Source organism: Haemaphysalis longicornis, unplaced genomic scaffold, assembly GCF_048455015.1.
Source record: "Haemaphysalis longicornis isolate Haplotype H1 unplaced genomic scaffold, Haemaphysalis longicornis Haplotype H1 scaffold_12, whole genome shotgun sequence".
NCBI lineage: Eukaryota > Metazoa > Arthropoda > Arachnida > Ixodida > Ixodidae > Haemaphysalis > Haemaphysalis longicornis.
In genome coordinates this window covers 117,896,535-117,913,773 of record NW_027526225.1, presented here as the reverse complement: position 1 = coordinate 117,913,773, position 17,239 = coordinate 117,896,535, and the positions used below count along the sequence as shown (strand labels likewise).

At 48.7% G+C, this 17,239-nt stretch overlaps 1 protein-coding gene across 3 annotated transcripts; it reads right to left on the bottom strand.

Moving 5' to 3' along the window:
* Nucleotides 1-421: 421 nt before the first annotated feature.
* LOC144163369 (uncharacterized) lies at nucleotides 422-16,246 on the bottom strand. 3 transcript variants are annotated; one of them, XM_077694327.1, is made up of 5 exons: nucleotides 15,767-16,246; nucleotides 13,641-14,616; nucleotides 11,258-11,358; nucleotides 2,751-2,841; nucleotides 422-779 (listed from the first exon to the last, which is right to left on the bottom strand). In XM_077694327.1, exons 1-5 carry the CDS (start codon nucleotides 15,918-15,920, stop codon nucleotides 653-655), a joined length of 1,449 nt encoding a protein of 482 aa, XP_077550453.1. In that variant the 5' UTR covers nucleotides 15,921-16,246; the 3' UTR covers nucleotides 422-652. The 3 variants fall into 3 exon arrangements, with proteins under 3 accessions (XP_077550453.1, XP_077550455.1, XP_077550454.1); XM_077694329.1 differs by lacking the exon at nucleotides 15,767-16,246 and adding an exon at nucleotides 15,386-15,404; XM_077694328.1 differs by lacking the exon at nucleotides 2,751-2,841.
* Between the last annotated feature and the right edge of the window lie 993 nt (nucleotides 16,247-17,239).

Below are 17,239 nucleotides of genomic sequence, written 5' to 3'. Positions count from 1 at the left end.
GGCACGTAGTCGCCGCGATTTTGTTTGGCTCAAAAAATTGTTCTCTCTCTCTCACCGACCGGGAGGCCTGCTCGAAAGGCGCACTTAGTGGAGGCTTCGCCCCACAGCCGAGGAGTGCGGCACAAATCCCGAAGCATTGGGGCCCGCTGATTCGTAGCAATGGCCAGTCCAAGTCCATTTATTTTTATTTGAACTATGGTATCTTCGACTGTTATTCTCCGATCCAAGAAGCTCGTTTTCTTTCCCTTAACGTTACTTCTATCCTTTTCATGGCCTGTTGAGCCGACGTAAGTTTGCTTACCAGTTGCTATGGGAAGGCGCGAAGTTTCCGCACCATATTTGTCACCACCGGCTGAACAAAGGCCCTTCGACATGGCAAAAAGCGCTAAAGAGGACACAATAACTCAAGCCGGGCAAGCGCTTGTGCAGAGCAGTTTATTATTGATGTTCCCGCAAATACTTTCAACGTAGAGAACAACAACAACATAAACCGACGTAAACGCGATATACCGTACATTGCTTCGATAATCCTATCGCACCCTATATATTACAATCAATTGCAAAGCCAGCGGAACTTCGCCAGGTGAAAAGAAATGTCGACGAGGAGGAGGAGGGAGTGCGTGCACGCCACGGCGGCACACCACGGGGCAGCTTACAGGAACGACTTGCGTATCATGAACTGCAGGGTCGCCCCACACGCCCTGCAATTGTTCCTGGTGTTCTCGTTCTTTTTCGGAATGTGCCAGCATCCCGAACAGCGCACCTTGTACTTCTTGTACCTGCAAGAGACCCGGAACGAGAGAGTATACAGGAAACCCTCGGTACAACGAAATCGCTTTATTCGAAATGACCATTGCCCCGAAGTTTTTCACACGGTTGAACTGCAGTGAAGGCAGAAAAATAGCCTGCGCTTTTAACGAAGTACTGCTTAGAACGAAGTTAGTACCCTGTCCCGAAGGCGTTGTGATAACGAGTGTTTACTGGATTTGATAAAAAATAAGGGCCACATTGTGAAAGTTGCAGAAGGGAAGAGAGTTCCGGTGCCTCCACGTAGGCGATAACGTTGGAATGTATTTTCGGATTTGTTATGACGCATGCGGAACGAAATAGCAAGCAAAAGACGCACAATGCCACGGCAGGCTGAAGACAACCGTACTTCCTACCCTACATGTGCCATCGGCTAAGACAATCCCGTACTGACCATTAGGTACTGGCTAACAGAGTTTCATAGAATTATAACCAGAGGGAAAACATGCGCTAGTGCCAACGCGAACACCGAGGCGGCGCTTATGCTTCGCTGGGTAGTTCTGGAACTGGATTGAGTTGGATGGAAACAGGACTACGGCTGCGAAAATGGTGTTTTTTGACAAAAAAAAAAAAAACTTATTGCCCGGTTCACTGTTCACAAGTTACATGGCGAACAAGAAAGTTAGTGACCAAAAACTGGTCTTTGTACGAAATAAAACTGCGTGTTTAAATAAAAAGCAGACGGAGTCGAGGAAGTTTGCGGATTAGGTTTGCCATTTGCCGCCAACTAGAGCAGGACCCGGACTTCTTTTAAAAATATTTGTCAAAGTTTCGGCGCTCGTATTTTTTTAATATTAAGACAAGTTTTATGCCCCCCCCCCCTCAAAGAAAAAGAAACCGATTACCTTTGGAGAAGTTATTCTTGCTGTAATAAGTGAAATTCATAAAGTTCCGTTCCTATCAGCCGCCGGTACTGCTGGTCTAGGTCTATGCCGTAGGAGCCGGCGTTCGCACGGAGAGCGTGGCTGTTCCACGCAGCTCGCAAACGTCGTTAACTTCGAAAATACATTCCTCTTCCGAATGAGCAGCGCCGCAACTCCTAATTCGCAAGCAACTTCGTCGTATACAGCACCGTTATTTGTGTTTTCGTGCTCGCTGAGCCGGCAATGAATTGATAACCCACCCAATTCGCAACTATGGTCACAAAACATTTCCACCCAGGGCGGCGTCAGTGGTACGCGTGCGGCATTCAGTTCAAGGAGAAACGCGTTTTTGAACGCTTCTTCCAACATAGGCACATGCGTTCATGCAAGTCCGAAACGAAAACGAACCTCGCTGCACGATCCAATCCATAACTTCCGCAAGCCATCGAGTGCCAATCCGAATCCAGGACTGCCCATCACGCCAATCGCGGCGGACGATCGCAGCGACAGATTCCTCTCTAGTTGTTATTGTATGAAACTATGCTGGTTAAGACTATTAGGGCACGTACCGGCACGAAACGTCACGCCCGCTTCACACAAGGCATCGGGGTGCGCGCGAGAGAGGCTAAGAGGCGCCAATAGAGAACCGCTATTTCCGCTAAAACCGACACCACGCGGCCGGTATAGCGTGGCACGGGTCAAGGAGCGACTTCACGCAAGTTTGAGCGCTCGCTGCTCCAGCCGACGCACATCGGCTGCAAAGGAGCGTGAAATGACTCGGCCTAGGAATATTTATTAGCAATCGGCCGCTTTTTCAATAACCACGATCGTCCGTGATGGCGTCGTCATGGAATTTCTCTTTTCTCCTCCATCAGGAAAACAGCCGCCGCGACGGGAATCGAACCAGCGGCCTCGTTCTGCAGTAGCGCAGCGCGTTATTCACCCAGCCATGGCGGTAGGTGTACACTCGTAATCCAAAGTCACGTGACGTTGTAATACCCATCCCGGCACCCATTTCTCGTCGGACGCCGTTCCCACGGCACGTGACTATTGCGCAATGCAGCGAACGGGCGTGCGTACCGTATTCCGCAGGCATTGCACAGCGGTGTGCCGTCTTCGGCATCCCTCCAGAGAGGGGTCAGCTTCGTGGCGCACGAGGCGCACTGTTTGCCTGAAAGGACGGAAGAACAAGAAGAAAGCGGAAATAAATATCGAACTCGCTCGTCGCCTACCAACATCCCCTAGCCTTCTTAAGGAGGCCACGAAGACAAACTACAAGTCTGGTGGTTAATTAAGAGACTGCTTCGTCGCGGTAACAGTGTTACCAATTTCATCGCAAAATTCAAACGAATAATGGGAATGTTAAAGAAAACAGCCGAAGCAGTGGCCAATCCCCAGCGACTTTCCGGCGACGTTTTAATGACGTCACAAAATCTCGTTCGGGCCATTGACGGCCGCCGACAAAAGCCAGCGCCAAGAAGCATCACTGGGCGATTGTACAGGCGCCGTCAAAAGTGATTGGAGCACGGGAGCTGTGGCCGAACCGCATAGGAGCGCCGTGTAGCCGCACCGGCGGCAAACAAAAGGACGAGAACACGCATGCGCGCCTGGCGACGGCGATAGCCCACCTACACACCTCAAAACACTTCTTATAACCTGTATTCGAGATGTCTTCGCAGCACACTGGTCTCGGCGATGGCGCTGATAGCATACACACCTAAAAATATTCGAAGAAAAAAAAAAGGCCATTGCCGATCCCTGCCTTTGCCGATCCCTGCCATTGCCGATCCCAGCCGATTCAATGCCTTTCTGGTGAGCATAGAGTCCTGTGCAGCGCCGCTTCTCCGGCAGCTCGCGTGCGTTGGAAGTGTGCCAAAAACACGCTGCCAGATGAGTCTCTGCTATCAGCGCCGTCACCGAGATCAGTATGCTGCGAAGAATGCTCGAAGCCAGGTTAAAAGAAACGGTTTGAGACGTATAGGTGGGCTACCGCCGTCGGTAGGCGCGCATGCGTGTCGTCGTCCTTTCGTTTTGCCGCCGGTGCTGCTTACACGGCGCTCCTATGCGGCTCGGCCACAGCTCCCGTGCTCCAATAACTTCTGACGGCACCTCTATACTGCGGCCTCCAGTTTCATTTGATCGCATAACCAAAGGCTAGCATGCAGTAACAAACAGAAAGCTATGTCTTTAGGGCCGAACCCCACTGCGTCACTGTTGCCCATATTTTGCCACTGAAGCGCAAAATTCGATTGTTTTTCAATATTTACGCGAGTTCTTTTTTCGGTTCAACAAAAACCGTACGCCGCGACTGGAATGGAGCTTAGTGAGTTACCAAAGGTTAGAAAGTGAACAAAGCTGCGTTTTGTCTTCACGGCATTAAGATCGGCTTGTAACTTAGCACTTATGGGTCAATGGTAGGTGAACGCGGAGTATACAAAGGGCTGTCGGAGGGGGGCACAATTGGGCGAGAGGCGATCGTCCGCCCCCCCTAATGCGCGCTAAACAGAAGCACTTCGAACACCCCAGTGCGTGAAGATTAAACAGAAGATGGGCGCTGTGGCGTCGCCGGAGGCTCCGTGCGAAGCTGATCAGTCAGCATTTTGCTATTGTCAGAGTCCTTCAATGCCTTTCTGGTCATGAAACTTCGCCGTCACGCTATGGGAGAGCTTCGTACGCTGCCCAGGGAGGCCGCGCCGCGGCGCTGGTGTTGACCGGAGGGCAGTCGGGGGCGTGGTCAGAGCGCGTTTGGCAGGGAACGGACCACGGAGTAAGATAAAACCGACGCTCGCCGCCTTATCAGCAGTGCGCTTTCGCGTTACGTGTCGTGGGCCGCTCAAATGGACTTGTCATTTTGTGAGTGGCGAAAAAATTTGGTGCGAACGGGCATGCGTTTCTGCCTGCCGGTTTGGCTACAGAGCAGCGGCGGCCGCCCGATGCCCTCCGATCTGTCGTGGCGCCACTCGCGGTAGCCTTTGTCCCCGTACGAAACTTGGCCCGGAGTTTCATGACCAGAGAAGCAAGCATTGAAGGACTCCGCTATTGTCTTCAGCATGCGGTACTCTGGACTGTTCACACCTTTCCATTGATGCGAAGGACACGGCAGAGGCATCGATAACCTCGCTCTAAATTAAACACTCCTCTACCTAGATGTGGCACGCCGTCGGCCCAAACCCATAAAAATGAATTTGACAGAAAGCCCGCGCTCGTCCTGGTTGCATATAATTCAGAAGGCTGCCACGTCGTGTGTGCTTTGCCTTCGCTTTCGTTCTTCGCTGCTTACCAGACCGCGGACCATTCGGGACTGTACGCATAGAAGCTGATTCATTTATTCATTCAAAGTACCCCTAAAGGCCCTCACTGGGAGGATATTACATAGGGGGCTGATAACATAAAAAAGAACAATGCAAACAAAACTAACAACAGGTTATAGGAAAAAAAGAAAATACAAGTTGGTGCGAGGCAAAAATAAATGTACAGCAGTAAAAAGACAAAAAGCTGAAAAAGATACTTACACACAAGTAAGAAATCACTTTTTAGTGAAGTTACAATACCCTGTTAGTGTGTATTAGTTCTTGAAATTTGACTGGATAGGTGACAGTGTCAATATGAGGTGGCAGGGCATTCAATCAACAAATGTGCGGGGTATGACTGATTGCGAATATCAACAAGTGTGGCATTTTACAACACGCATCACCTTTAAGGCGTGGTCACGTTTGGGGAAAATGGCCGGTGAAGAAGAAAAGAAATCAACATGAAGTGAAGAGTGATGCTACAGTTTATGAAACAAAGATATGTATTACGGTAGGTTTTTGAAACAAGTACGACGCGCAGGCGGTGCAGCCGTAATCTTTGATAAGCATCGCTAGGGGAAGTCGTAATGCTTTCGCATTCAAACCACGTAAGCGGACCAAAGTGTCCCAAGGAATTTTTTTGATAGTACTGCTTACGTTGATGATGGTGATGATGATTCCTATTGGTTTCCCCTTTGAAGCGGGGTGATGACATGTCATCTTACCAAAAAGGACTAATATAACCATGTTTTACACTCTTGGTTTAATACTAGCGCTGCTTATGGCAGGCCCTAAAGCTTATTAGGCCCGAAATACTTTCTTTTCCCTGTTACAGGTGGTAACTGTCCTAGGCAATATTCCCCTCTCTGCTTTTCGTCCACCAGCATTCTAATCTTCTTTTCGTCCCCTCGACCGCCTTGAAGTTAACTTCCTCTCTGATACCCTTAAATCCTAGGGCTTCTGAAAGCCCAATATTCCCTTCATGTAGATTTGGATGGATACCCTCACATTCTAACACTATGTGCCGCATAGTTTCTGTTTCTTTTCCGCAGACCACACATACCCCATCATTTTGTGAATACTTCCCCACAAAACTCTTAGTTCGCAGGCAACCTGCTCTAGCCTCAAAAAGCAAAGCACTGCCCTGGGAATTATCGTAGAAATTTTCCTTTCTGATGTTCATCTTCTCAGCCCTGTACATCTCTAACGACGTTTTAGCTTCCATTTTTTCCCTCCATTTATTCGTTTCAATCTGCCTTGCCTCTTTTTTGGTTACCTTGGCTGTTTTGGATTCCCCACTGTTCTTTCCGTATTTCATCGTTAGCCTTCTAGTCTTCCTTAACCACTGCGTGTCCACGCTTTTCAAGTATAGGTACCTAAAAACCTTAGCTGCCCACCTTCGTTGATCCATTGCCCTCAACCTCATCTCAAAGCATATTTTACTTTGAGCTTCTCTAACTTCAAACGACGCCCAGCCCATATCTCCCTGAACTGCTTCGTTAGTTGTTTTTCCATGCGCGCCTAAGGCCAAACGTCCTACCGTTCTCTGGTTTACTTCAAGGCCTGATAGAACGTCTGATTTTAAGCAGAGTACAGCCTTCGCAAACGTGAGGCCCGGAACCATTACTCCTTTCCACATTCCTCTTACTACTTCATATTTGTTATACCCCCACAGAGCTCTATGCTTCATTATAGCTGCGTTTCGATTTCCCTTAACCTTAAGTTGCTCCTCGTGAGTACTTAAGTAGTTATCCCCTTCGTTTATCCACACTCCCAAATATTTATATTCCTTCACTCTAGGTAATTCGCCTTGCTGGATAGACACTACGTCGGTGGTAGCGTCATTGAAAACCATTATTCCTGATTTTTCTGCACTGAAATTTAATCCGAGGTCAGTGGCTTCCTGGCCGCAAATATTTATTAGCCGCTGCATATCGGTTTGGTTATCAGCTAAAAGAACAATGTCGTCTGCGTATAACATTCCCGGAATATGCTGTTGTACCACTTCGCCTTGCAGCATATGGGTTAGGCTAAACCCTACTTGACTTTCTTCCAGTTTCTTTTCTAACCCTGCCATGTAAAGCATGAACAGTATTGGGCTCAAAGGGCATCCCTGTTTCAGTCCCCGATGGATGTTGACCTGCTGGGCGCATTTCTGTCCTTCCCAAGTAAGGTGCACTCTATTGTCTTTATAGATTGCTATAAGAAACTGTACTAACTCGTCATCTAATCCCTGGAGTTTCAGCATTCTCCACAGCCGTTCTCTGTTTACGTTGTCATATGCCCCTTTAATGTCCAAGAACGTAATCCATAGTGGTCTATTCTGTGCTTTCGCAATTTCAATGCATTGCGTTATCACGAACAGATTGTCATCCAGTCGCCTGTCTTGTCTAAATCCATTCTGCAGTTCCCCAAGTATTTCATTTTCTTCCATCCATGCTTGAATTTCTGATTTTATCGCCTGATTTACGAATCTATACACCACTGACGTTACTGTGAGTGGTCTGTATGAATGAATACTGGCTTTGTCTCCTCTGCCTTTATATATTAAATTCATCCTACTTTCTAACCAGTCCTTTGGTATTTGTTTGGTTTCTATCACCTTATCTATTGCCCTCATAAACGATTCCTTACTTTTAGGTCCAAGTAGGTTTATCACTTGCATTGGTATTCCGTCCGGGCTCACTGATGTCTGGGGGGAAACCTTTTGCTCTGCTTTTTTCCAATCAAGGTTGCTCGAACTTATTTCCCTTTCCGCAGTCTTTTGTGGCGCTGATGTTATCGGTGCAGGTCTCCCTAACACTATTGTCCTAAACTTCTCACTAATCACTCGATGAAGTTTTCTTCGAGAAATATGACTTCTCAGCAACGCAATTATGTTCAACGGTGAAGCCGACTTTATTGGTTTCAGTCTATCTACATGAGGGAAATATTCGGCTTCCAGAAGCCCTATGATTCAAGGGTAGCACAGAGGAAGTTAACTTCAAGGCTGTCGAGGCGATGAAAAGAAGATTAGAATGCTGGTGGAGGAAAAGCAGACAGGGGAATATTGCCTAGGACAGCTAGCTCGTGTAACAGAAAAAATAAGTATTTTGTGTCTGCCCTAAGCAGAGCTAAGATTAAACCAAAAGCATAAAACAAAGGCCTATTAGTCCTTTTTGGTAAGATGACATGTCATCGCCCCGCTATAAAGAGGAAACCAATAGCAATCAACACCGTCATCATCATCGTGTTAGCTTGGTTGTTGTAAGCTGACTTTCCCACATTGAGTGTTGCAGTGACGCCCACCGAAAAAAAGTGACCGCATGTGTGAATAAAGCAACAGCGAACAGCAAGATCGCCATCGTGAACCATTTAATTAGCGGCCGGGCAAGAACAGCATAGTATTGTCTAACTTTGTGCAAGAACACGTGCTTTCGAATGACATTCCGTGGCCTCTGCCGCAGCAAAAAAATAAAAGTGCTTTTTTTTTTTTTTGTAAACGGGGAAGCATCTAATCACCCGCCCAAATTTCACGTTCATCCGTTGCGTCTCGACAGTTCGCCGAGGAACACTGAGCAATAACATGTGCCCCCAAATTGGAAAGAAAAAAAAAAACCACAACGCTTCCCGTGGTGGGAATCGAATCTGGATCCCTCGCGTTATGAAACCGGTGTCTATCCCGTTGAGCTATCATCGTTTTTTTTATTTAATGCCGGTCTTCGACACAACACGGAAACACAAAACAAACTTATTTACATGAGCAACTCAAGGGACAAGCCACCAACCTATATGAAGGCTGATGTCTCTCTAAAATTCCCTAAGCGTAGCCAAGGGTTCTATCGTTGCCAGCCACTCAGGAGCGCATGCCTTGCGCTCCTGCACTTCAAAGTACTGTGATATGGACTTACGAAAACATTGCCGCGTAGGGCGGGCGTCCACATCACCGTGGAGCCAGGCCATGCGCGAGCGCCATATGCTATGCAAGGCCACCAACATAACGAGGTCCAAGGGTGCCCCCTCCGCGTTTTTTACAGCTAGAAAGCGTATGCCATGGGGGCTCAGCGGGAAGTCTTTATGAAGGGTCCTCTGGAGAACATTCCACAAAAATACCGCAGCCGAACAATGCAGAAAAACGTGCTCTATCGTTTCTGGCTGTTTACAAATTGAACACTGAATTCCCCATGGCGCAAATATCCCTCTATCCTGCATCCAGGTTTCAACAGACAAAGTGTCTGTGTGTACTTTTAAGAAAAAAGTTTTCACTCCAGGGTGAACGTCCATTCTTTCGACGCGCTTTAGCACATTTTGGCCCTGGCCCAGCACGGTAGCACATTTTGGCCTGGCCCAGCACGGTAATGATATTTGTACATAGGGACGGGGAAAACAACATCGCTAATGTCCTTATACAGTTTTTGGCGTGTCACAGAGGACAGGTACCCGCCAGAAAAACGTGCGAAAACCGGCCGTCATAACTATTTCCTTCAAATACCCATACACGCCACCAGGCATGCACCATCGTTGACACATTCCGGTATAGCACGCGCCAGCCGTACTTGCATGACGCTCTGCAAGAGCGGGTCGCGAACATTTCACCGAAACAAAAACCGGTTTACCAGCTGTAGCACATACAGGTGCGCCAGCCCCAAGCCACCATCTCGGACTCTCCGAAACTTGTTACTGAAAGTTCTCCATGACTGGCAGGCCCGGATAGTTTTGTCCGCGGGCTTTCACATCTCTCCCAGAGTAGACCGTGATAGCGTGCGTTAGAACCCGCGGCCAAGTCCAAAGCCAACGCCCTCGCTACAAACCCAAAGGAAATGCTGTGCGCCAAGAGTGCGATGATAGCTCAATTCATCGCACCAGACAAACGCGCCCGCGTGCTTAGGGGCACTTTTCGTTCCGCAAACCATGATAAGACCATTCTCGCAGCACTGCGGAAATCCAAGCCACTCGTTCTGAAAGCAGCAGTGGGAACACTTACCACAACCGAATCAGTAATAAAATAGAAGGCACGCCTTCTTTTTTGAGCCACAATATACTACGTCACAAAATTCCTTCTCACTTCTTACATGCTTAAAGAGACTCTGCAGCACCTCCGATAAACGCCTTCACCATTTCCTTCGCGGCTGGAAGCACTGCGAAAGCTTAAGTTATCGCCAGCACGGAGCAGCACTGCGTGATTTGCTCGTCGCAGCAGATAGTATACGCCTTCCGTTTCTGCTTAGCTTTTGCGGCTTTCGTTTGAAGTGGCTATCGAATGCGTTCATTGCTGCAACATGAAGGAAAGACGGCCAATAGAGGCTACACCGCTGTAAGGACGTGATTCGAGTGGTCGAACAACGGCAAGACCGGGAAAGAGGAAACAATATTTCGAGCAAGTTTCTAAGTTATCTGATGTGCGTAGAGCAGTAATTTTTGCCTGCGGGGTACATTGCGACCCCCTAATCTAAGTACTGGATGTATTCGTTGACTACCTTCTCCAGGCATTTAATTGGCCGAAAACTCTGCCAGAGCCCAGGGGATTCTGGCCGACGCCTAGGAACTCCGGTTGGCCTCTAAATAAAGTTTTATTGGAGCGCGTTGCAGGGTCCCTTTATTTTGAAGACGATAGCCTTTCTTAGATTACTTGAACGGGAAAATTTTGGTCTGTCTGTATGTACGTCCCTCGATTCAGCCAGCCGGCCGAAGTGAAATATGCTGCGCAAGTCATATACTCACAGCCAAATGTAAACGCCTAAGTCCAGTGTTAATGTTCATACTTGTCAACATAGCTGAACAAGAACAGGACATTACGCAAATATAAGGCAGAAAATCAATACATGAGTGATATTTGCAGTGTTTCTTCATTCAAAATTTACGGATGTTTGCTTTTTGGGATAGCAAATAAAATACTACATAAACTGCAGAAAACCGCCGCCTGCTGTTGCCCGCGCTACCTGGCGGAATTCTAAAAAAATCAAATGGCAACAGCAACGGAAGGTTCCACTAGATAGGATAGAAGGGATGCATTCACTTGCCAGGGGCGCCAGTCGACTAGTGTTGCGTCGACATATGCAACGAAAAGAGCAGATACGCAGCCAATTTTTTCCCTCAAAGCAGTTAGCTGCTTAGCTTTAGGTTTTTTTTTTTTTTTTTTTGAGTGCCAAATTTACTTGATTCGGAAGTTTCAACGTTCGATTTTTCTGCTTCGATTTCACGTCGTTCCCTCCAGTCATGTATACCGGACCTACACAGAGGCAGCCTCGTACACTGCTTCTCGACAAGGGACCCGCATAGAGAGCTCTACAGAAGTAAACTGAACGGAACTTCGTATACCTTTGCGTTCGGGGTTATCCGTTCTGGCGAATTCGACATCGTCCTCCGATTCGCTCAGCTCAGCGTAGTCCTGACGCACCATCCTCCGGCGCTGCAGGTTACTGAAACGAACGAAAATGCACTCTACTCAAGGTTTGTTCACGAGTAGCCTAACTCGAGAGTAACCTGCACGATTACATCACAAGGAATTGCGTTATCTCTTTTTATACTACCAGCCACCTCTACCATGCACGAAATGTTTGCCTTCTTCGTCCCCATTCCACTTCTGCACACACCTGCACAGTTATTTTTACTCATCTCCGGTTTAATACCCTACCTTGTACGGTGTCCGTTTGTATGCCTTTTATTCCGCATGTACCACCTTCGTATATATTTCATTCGCCAATCCTAAGACTTCTGGACTACAAAGAACTCAAATAAGAAGCTTCACCTTTAAATGTGACAAAGTTATTTTATGGCAGTAAGAAAGAAAGGTGCTTTCTCTAGCTTTCTGGCACAAAACGTTCCAGCCTCGCTTGAAACGGAAGTTTGTACACTGAATTCTTTGTGGTCTGCGCCCTATGGGCTTGGCCCAGGAAATTTTGCCCAAGACAGTACACAGTGCATCACCCTACAAGACCCAGCGCTGTTGGTGAGAACTCACAATAAATAAATAACGAACTAATTAACTAACTAACAAACAAACTAACTAAATAAATTTAAATAATAAAATAAAATAAATAAATAAAACAAGTAAATAAATATTCAAATAAAACAAACAAATTAGCAATTAACTGTCTGCAAGGAGCGGCAATGTGCGCAGAACGACAAGTTGTCAAGGAACGCCAAGCACACCGCCAGGACGAAAGGCCGCGAGTCCTTGGCGTTGCTCTTTTGACAACGCACGGACTTTTCTGGACATCTAGCCATAGCAAACAAAGTCCCCGTTACCGAACCCGAATCGCAGCAACAAAGCGCTGGTCGTGTTCTAAGCGCTCATTGCCGCAAGAACCTGCAGTTAAAAAAAAAAAAAAAAAAAAACCGGAAAGAATCGAAACGGAATTTTCGACACTTCCGTTCGTACCAAAGCCGCTATAAGTGTGGCAGTTGAATGTGTTTCAAGTGCTGCCCAGGGAAGCTTGAACAAAAAGGACGGAATAGCCCCCTTTTTTTCCCTTTCCTCTTCAACGACTTTCCTTTGCAACTTCTCCAGTCCGGCGTAGAGCAGTCCCTCAGCTGGACGGCACACGATCGGCCGGAAAATAGCACAGAACAACGGGGCAGTAGATCTGTTTGCGGAGAATGCGAAAGGATATTCAGCGACTTGACCACTACGATCCGCCGACGCCACACCGTGAAGCGAGCTCTAGACACCGTAACAAGCGCTTTAGATTGCATGGTAAGATCACTTGCATGTCCACTCCGGGATAAGAGCCTAAAAACATGCACTCCCAAGTTCCCACACCACTCAGAGGCAAATGCGTTGTGCTGCTGAGCTAAAGGGTTCAGGTTCGACCCCGAACGGCAACGGTAGTTTTTCGGATGGACTTAGCTTAACTACTAGTTTAGGACGGTGCTGAAGCGCCGTATCGACCGAATACACATAGACGAAGGATTACTGGCAATGTAACTATTTTGGAAACCCTTTCAACGAAAGGAGTTATCTCAACATGCCGCCGCGGACACAGCGCTGGTCTGACGCTTCCAATGCAAGGCATTTGCGATGAGGGCATGTAGCTCGTTTGGGATTATTGCATTTATGCTAATCGACAAGCCAAGTATCGGCAAGTAAGTCGCCTACAGACGGTGTTCCCATGCCGTGGTTTCAATAGGCGACGGCGGTCTTGCGTTGCAGAACAAGTTGCCGAGGCTAACTTCGCAAAACTATCGGTGTCACCCAAGCACCCACCGCGAAAGAACAAACAAGCAGGAAGGTACGTCAATTCCCAATCGAATCATACTGCCAACGACGGCGCCTGCAACGAGTTTCACTAAATTGGTGCTGACGTATGCGGTGTGCCGACGGCTTCCAAGCGCAGCAAGTCGCCCGCAATCAACTTCAGTGTCGCCGGTGCAAGTACCATTTTTTTTTTCGGCGTCGACAACACCCACGCGCTGCCAGCAATCTGCCACATGATTCGCAACAGCGAGCTCTAAGCGCCACACTACTCGAGAAACATGCCGCATAGTGCCAGGCGTGTTTTTTTTTATTTCATTCCTTCGTACCAAAAAAAAAAAAAAAAACACACATTCTATACGTGTTTCCAGACTTAATGCCATCCGCTCCGGGGCAAAGATTGTCGACATTTGTTTTTCGGTTCTTTGCGAACATATTTCGCAACTCAAGACAGACAACGTTCACGGAAAAGAGAGTGCACGAGTCGTATAAACCCCGCCTCCTCACTTGTAGTAATGCTCCATCTTCAGATGCGGTTGTCCACGCACCATCTGGAGCCGCATGTGAACAACGGCGCCCTTGAAGTTCGGGTCGTCGGCCGTGGGACTCTTGTACGGCGCCGCCTGCTTCCTTCGACGGCCACGAGTCTGCTGCGAGGTCGCAACCACCGGCGCGGGACAGTCTCCAGGAGAGTCGGCTGCCGAGGCATTGAGGTTGCTGCCAGAAGGCCGGCGGGAACTGTCGGTGTCACTGCTACGCTCTTTCGGAACTTCCCCCTGCGAGGTCTTCCTCTTCGAAGTCTCCTCGTTCGAGCCCGACACGATGCAGGCACGGGCCGAACTGCCTGCCGCTTCGGCTAGCGGCATAAGCGGCGATTCCGCCTGAATCTTCGAAAGAGACGTCTGTGATGACTCGGTTCCCGCAGCGGCGGTGGAGACGTCCGTGCGGATCTGCGAGGCGGCTTCACTCGCCACTATCTGCTCTGCCAGGTCGTGAATCTTCATGAGTCTCTCAGACTCGCTGGAGGTGTCAAAGGGTTCGTCGGAGTCCGCGTTGCCGAACACAGCCGAGGACTCCGCGTACGAAGACTCGGAGGACAACGTGTAGGATAATTCTGGGTCGGCGTCGAAGGCGAAGGTCACTTTGGAGTCGCCGTCGTCGTATTGACGTCGGGCGGCGACGGCATCCGCACAGGACCGGACAGACGGCAGGTCTCCGTATTCGCCAGATTGCTTGCTCGTCCTGTAATAGGCGTCCACTGCTTGCTGTGCGGCCGACGTGACGCCGACACGTTCGAAGCAGTCGGCGGAATCCCGTACATCGAAGAAGCTGCAGCCAGTCTGCGATGCCATAGCTTTCCCTGCGGCCAGAAGGCTGGGATGACGAGCCGCTTCGCTTAGCGCGAAATATTTTTTGCCGCGCTGACAACAGAGGCACCGGTGGACGGGACGACGACGACTGAAGATGAAAGCCGAAGGCAAACCTGCGCGGTTTAACAAGAGAACAACACCGAACAAAAAAAAAAAATTGGAGAGAGCGAGAGAGCTACGTCAGTAGCCATCCGTTGCTCGGCGCAGTTCTGCTTTAAAAGCGATAAAAAGGACAGATCATCAACGACCTTACGCGCTTGTATCTTTACGAAGCCACGATCACTGCCGCTCGACTGGTATTGGCGTTACATCTTCACACACGATAATCTAGTTGAATTAAAAGGAAAGTCGCAATAAGCAAAACCGCCCTGTTTTAGCACGCACGCACGCACGCGCGCACACAAAAGCAATCGCTGCAGTCAAGGCAGCAGTACTAGTGTGCCGATTGAAACAAAAAATAAGTTTGAAAAAGCGTCGACAGGACATCCTGACAGCCAGTGAGTGCGGGAGTAAGAACATTTTGCGGTTAGATGGGGTAGGAGGAAAATAGGGGCCAGATTGTGCAATTAAGGTGTGCGTAAAATAGCAAATGGATGAGATAATTAGGGTAGACAGAATAGGGCACAAGGCGAAATATCTGTGTGGCAACATCGAACTAAAATGAAATGGAGGCGGCCAGTCCCCTCCTACCCTCCCAATGGCACGGCTCAGATGCCCCTGATGGTTAGGCTAAACGGAATAACGTCGAAACCGCAAACACAACACGCGAAACCACCCCCAAAGGCGCGTAGACGATGGATGATGCAAAGAAAAACGAAAACTTGATAATCAAGAGTGACGTTCAAGCACTACGCTCATTAAGACAAGATCGGTAGCACCAACCCCGAAGGAACCCCGGGTAACGGTGCAGACACCCAGCGAGATGGCATTCTCCCGATCGTGCGCAAAAACACCGATCTGACTACACTTCAGACTAAGCAATCGCGACACGAACAAATCCTGGCAATGCCGGCAACACGTTCGTGATCGTGATCCAACTCATGATCGACGGCAAGGAGACGATCACGAGCTTTATTTTGCAGGCTACCCTGTCGTAATTCATCGCCACACATAACATGGCGGCACCGTGTTCAAACAAGAAAACGAGCAGAATAGACACGAAATACAGTCTCGATTCCTCTGCAACTAGCTGAAAACAATCTGACAGGGCTACAAAGGTGTTCCGATTTGCCAGAAAAGTGATCAAAATCGTGGTAAACTCACCAAGTCGTCGAAGGGGCAGTTTGGGCAGACGTCGAGACACGATCGCGCTAACCCGCCACTCAGTCGTCGTCTGCGAGCAAGCGCCTAGGCTCCGGCCGACGCCCGTTATATGAATTGCACAGTCATTCACCGTCACCGTCGCAAACGTCTTCATCCCTCGAAAGATGCCTGGCGCTTCGGCGGTACGATTCCTGTTGCATGTTCATGCGAGCTTCATCGGACACGAGTTTACGATGACATTTGTAGATAGCGCGCGCGGGAAAGGTTCGATCATTCGCAATTCAGTAACGTCGATTACACGTACAGATAACTGCGACGCAAGCGTCGCTATCGCCTTGTGGCGAACACAGCGAAATCAACGTCGATTCTACGCGATTGTGCTACGGTGATAGCGTAACGACTGATCCTTGCAAGACGAATACGTACGAAAAAAGAGACATCGGACATGACCGGTCGTTGCAGCTTGCTGCGCAGACGATGCATGCGAGAGAAATCTGCGTGACATCGCGAACACGGCAAATCGCGAGACCCGGAAAAGGCGAACCGCACTTAAATGCGCGTGCAAAAAATTAGCCAATCACAGTCGAGACTGAGCCACAGTTTCAGTTTCGGTTTTGTTTGCACGAGCGATGGCGGGATTGCGGAGGTATCGCAAGCCCTGAATAACATGCAAAATCATCCCTATTCGATAATTACAGTTTCTCTGGTAAATTAAGCACAACTTTTCTGAAGAATAATGATCTTTGTTCGCAAGTTAACATGAATTCCTGTGCAGCAACCAGTGATGATGACAGAACGCAGCCACGCGAAGTGCAGCGTAGAAGAGCGGTTTTCGTTGTGATATGAGATGATGGTACCTGTTCGGGAAGAAGCTACAAGAAGTAATGTGGTACATCTATTGACGGTGCAAGAATCAATGTTTTAATCGTTGGTGTACAGAGGTGTCCCGAGGCACCAACGATAACTGTCTTCGTCGTCGTTTTCGTGGAGTGGCTATTACTTTTAGTTAGTTTGTTTGTTTGAAGTATTTATTCCTACGCGGTTCTTGGCTTACGCCGAGGGGAAGAAGGGTGAGAGAGGACAGGTTTGAAGAATGGTGTGGGTGTGGAGAGGTTGCGGTTCGGTACTCCGGGATGAAAAACAAAGGAGACGAATGCACGCAGTGTAGAATAAACGTTTTTGAGTACAAAAGCGAAAAAGAAGCTAAAACCGGTGAGGCCTTTAGTTCAGGAATCCATATGCGTCAGCCGCAGCTTCGGCGCGGTCGATCTGCCGTATCTGACCAGGCGCGCCGATGTGACAGTGAGCTGTTCCGCCCAGGCTTTGACTGTGGGGTCGGGAGAGGTGGGTAGGAGGGTATTATGGCGTGCACACTGCGGGAGGGCGGGGGCATCTCCGCGGAAGGTTAGCTCAAGGGGTCGGGGAGTAGTAGTAGTAGTATGAAACTTTAATGAGCCTAATAAAGTAGGAGTG

Bases quoted from the DNA above. Each gene is read 5' to 3' on its own strand.
- LOC144163369 (XM_077694327.1), bottom strand. From the start codon at position 15,920: ATGAAGACGTTTGCGACGGTGACGGTGAATGACTGTGCAATTCATATA. The intron at 14,617-15,766 runs GTGAGTTTACCA...TAAACCGCGCAG, and splicing joins ACTGCCCCTTCGACGACTTG to GTTTGCCTTCGGCTTTCATC. The intron at 11,359-13,640 runs GTGAGGAGGCGG...CGTTCGTTTCAG, and splicing joins AAGATGGAGCATTACTACAA to TAACCTGCAGCGCCGGAGGA.